The sequence below is a fragment of the Kryptolebias marmoratus genome, linkage group LG9, assembly GCF_001649575.2.
Source record: "Kryptolebias marmoratus isolate JLee-2015 linkage group LG9, ASM164957v2, whole genome shotgun sequence".
In the NCBI taxonomy this organism is placed as follows: domain Eukaryota; kingdom Metazoa; phylum Chordata; class Actinopteri; order Cyprinodontiformes; family Rivulidae; genus Kryptolebias; species Kryptolebias marmoratus.
Genome location: NC_051438.1, coordinates 28,666,616 through 28,668,354, shown reverse-complemented (window position 1 = coordinate 28,668,354; position 1,739 = coordinate 28,666,616). Strand labels below are relative to the sequence as shown.

General features: G+C 39.0%; 1 protein-coding gene across 2 annotated transcripts in view; it reads left to right on the top strand.

The window, feature by feature from the left end:
- The window catches only part of htr4 (5-hydroxytryptamine receptor 4), a 141,198-nt gene that overhangs the window by 116,759 nt on the left and 22,700 nt on the right, over nucleotides 1–1,739 (top strand). Inside the window, exon 7 of one of the 2 annotated variants that reach the window (XM_037977435.1) lies at nucleotides 1,029–1,128. The exons of the other annotated variant lie outside the window; for it this stretch is intronic. Coding sequence (XP_037833363.1) covers nucleotides 1,029–1,092 — 64 coding nt within the window. The 3' untranslated portion in view covers nucleotides 1,093–1,128. The remainder of the gene's footprint in view (nucleotides 1–1,028; nucleotides 1,129–1,739) is intronic. 2 annotated transcript variants of the gene reach the window in all.

Here is a 1,739-nt window from a genome sequence, read left to right as displayed (position 1 = left end):
TCCATCCCTCCCTACCTCCATCCATCCATCCATCCTTCCCTACCTCCATCCATCCATCCATCCATCCATCCATCCATCCATCCATCCATCCATCCATCCATCCATCCATCCATCCACTACTCTGTTGGGGTTTTTTTCTTTAGTTTTCTTTGCTGCTGTTCAATAAAAGATCAAGATTCGTCAAGAATAGCTGCAACTATTAATAAGTTCCCAGACCTTCACATCAACATTGCTTTAATAAAAATAAGCTCATAGTTTGGCAGTGGACCTGCTTGTTGTATGAAATTTCTGATGAAGAACTGTTGGTAGGTAAGTTTTTAAAGCATCAGTTTAGAATAATGTACTTATAGTTATTATTTCTTCTTCAGACTCCCTGGGAGATATGATTAAAAACTAAGCGTGCACGCTCAGAGAGCTCGACTTGCCTGTGATGTGATGGGTCGTCTGAGTGTAAACTAACCTTGTTTTTCCTCTCTCTTCCCCTCCCTTTCTCCTAATTTTTCCTCTTTAATAACACATTTTATTCCTCCTTCCATCCCTTCCTTTGCTTTACTAAACATCTTTGTGTTACCGTCTATTCCTTTGAGATTTTTTCTTCAACTGCTTTGTGTTACTCTGCATATTTTATTGAATTTCCTGGCTTCTATTGGATCAATTTATTTTTGATTGTTTTGTTTTTTTTCTTTTCTTTACTTTATATTGTTACATCATCTGTCTTTTCTTTTTTTCTTCTGCAATTCACTTCATCCAATCTTTTCTTTACACTCGTTATGCATTTATTTTATAATTTTCTTCATTACGTTGTTGTTTTTCCTCATTTATTTTACTTTACTATATTTTTTTCTCCTTGATGTGATTTTATCCCACAATGTTGTTCCTGCTCCTTTTTCTTTTTACTTTCCATTTTAATTTGTTTTTTTCTGTCCATCGTGACTGCACTTAAACCTTTTATTTTCACTTTGTTTTTTGTTTGTTTTTTTGTTCCTCCTCCTCCTCGACCCTTCCTCCTTTCCCTGCTGTCTCTCCAGTGGCTGCTCCTCTGCCTCCAAGCTGCTGCTCTGGTTCTGCAACACCAGACCAGTACCTGTCTAGCTGCTGTATTTCTAGGCCAACTCAAGGCTCTGTCAAGTGAGTCTGTTGCCTCGCACACAGTGACACAAATGATGATGCTAATGATATATTAGATTAACTCAAAAAGATGCAGAAACAAACCTTCATCGTGTTTTTGACCTCCCAAAGACGCTGAAAGCAGTTTTTTCTAACTCTTCCAATGTTTTTTCTAAAAAAAAATGCTCAATGATTAAAAAAACCAAAAAAACCAAAAACTTCATCATAGATAATCTCACATGTGAGGATCAGTCAACTTTCTTGTGTTGCTGTTTGAATGTTTCTATGGAATAATGTTAACCTACAGTTGGGTATAAGGTGTTTGCAAATTTTTCAGCAATATTTTTAAATTTTATATTTTTTTTATCAACACTTAACTCAGTTATATGATGATGCATAAGAGTGCACTAAGTAAAACATCCATCCATCCATCCATCCATTCTCTTCCGGTTATCCGGGGTCGGGTCGTGGGGGTAGCAGCTTAAGCAGGGAGACCCAGACTTCCCTCTCCCCAGCCACTTGGTTCAGCTCCTCCGGGGGAATCCCAAGGCGTTCCCAGGCCAGCCGAGAAACATAGTCCCTCCAGCGTGTCCTGGGTCTTCCTCTGGGCCTCCTCCCGGTTGGACGTGCCC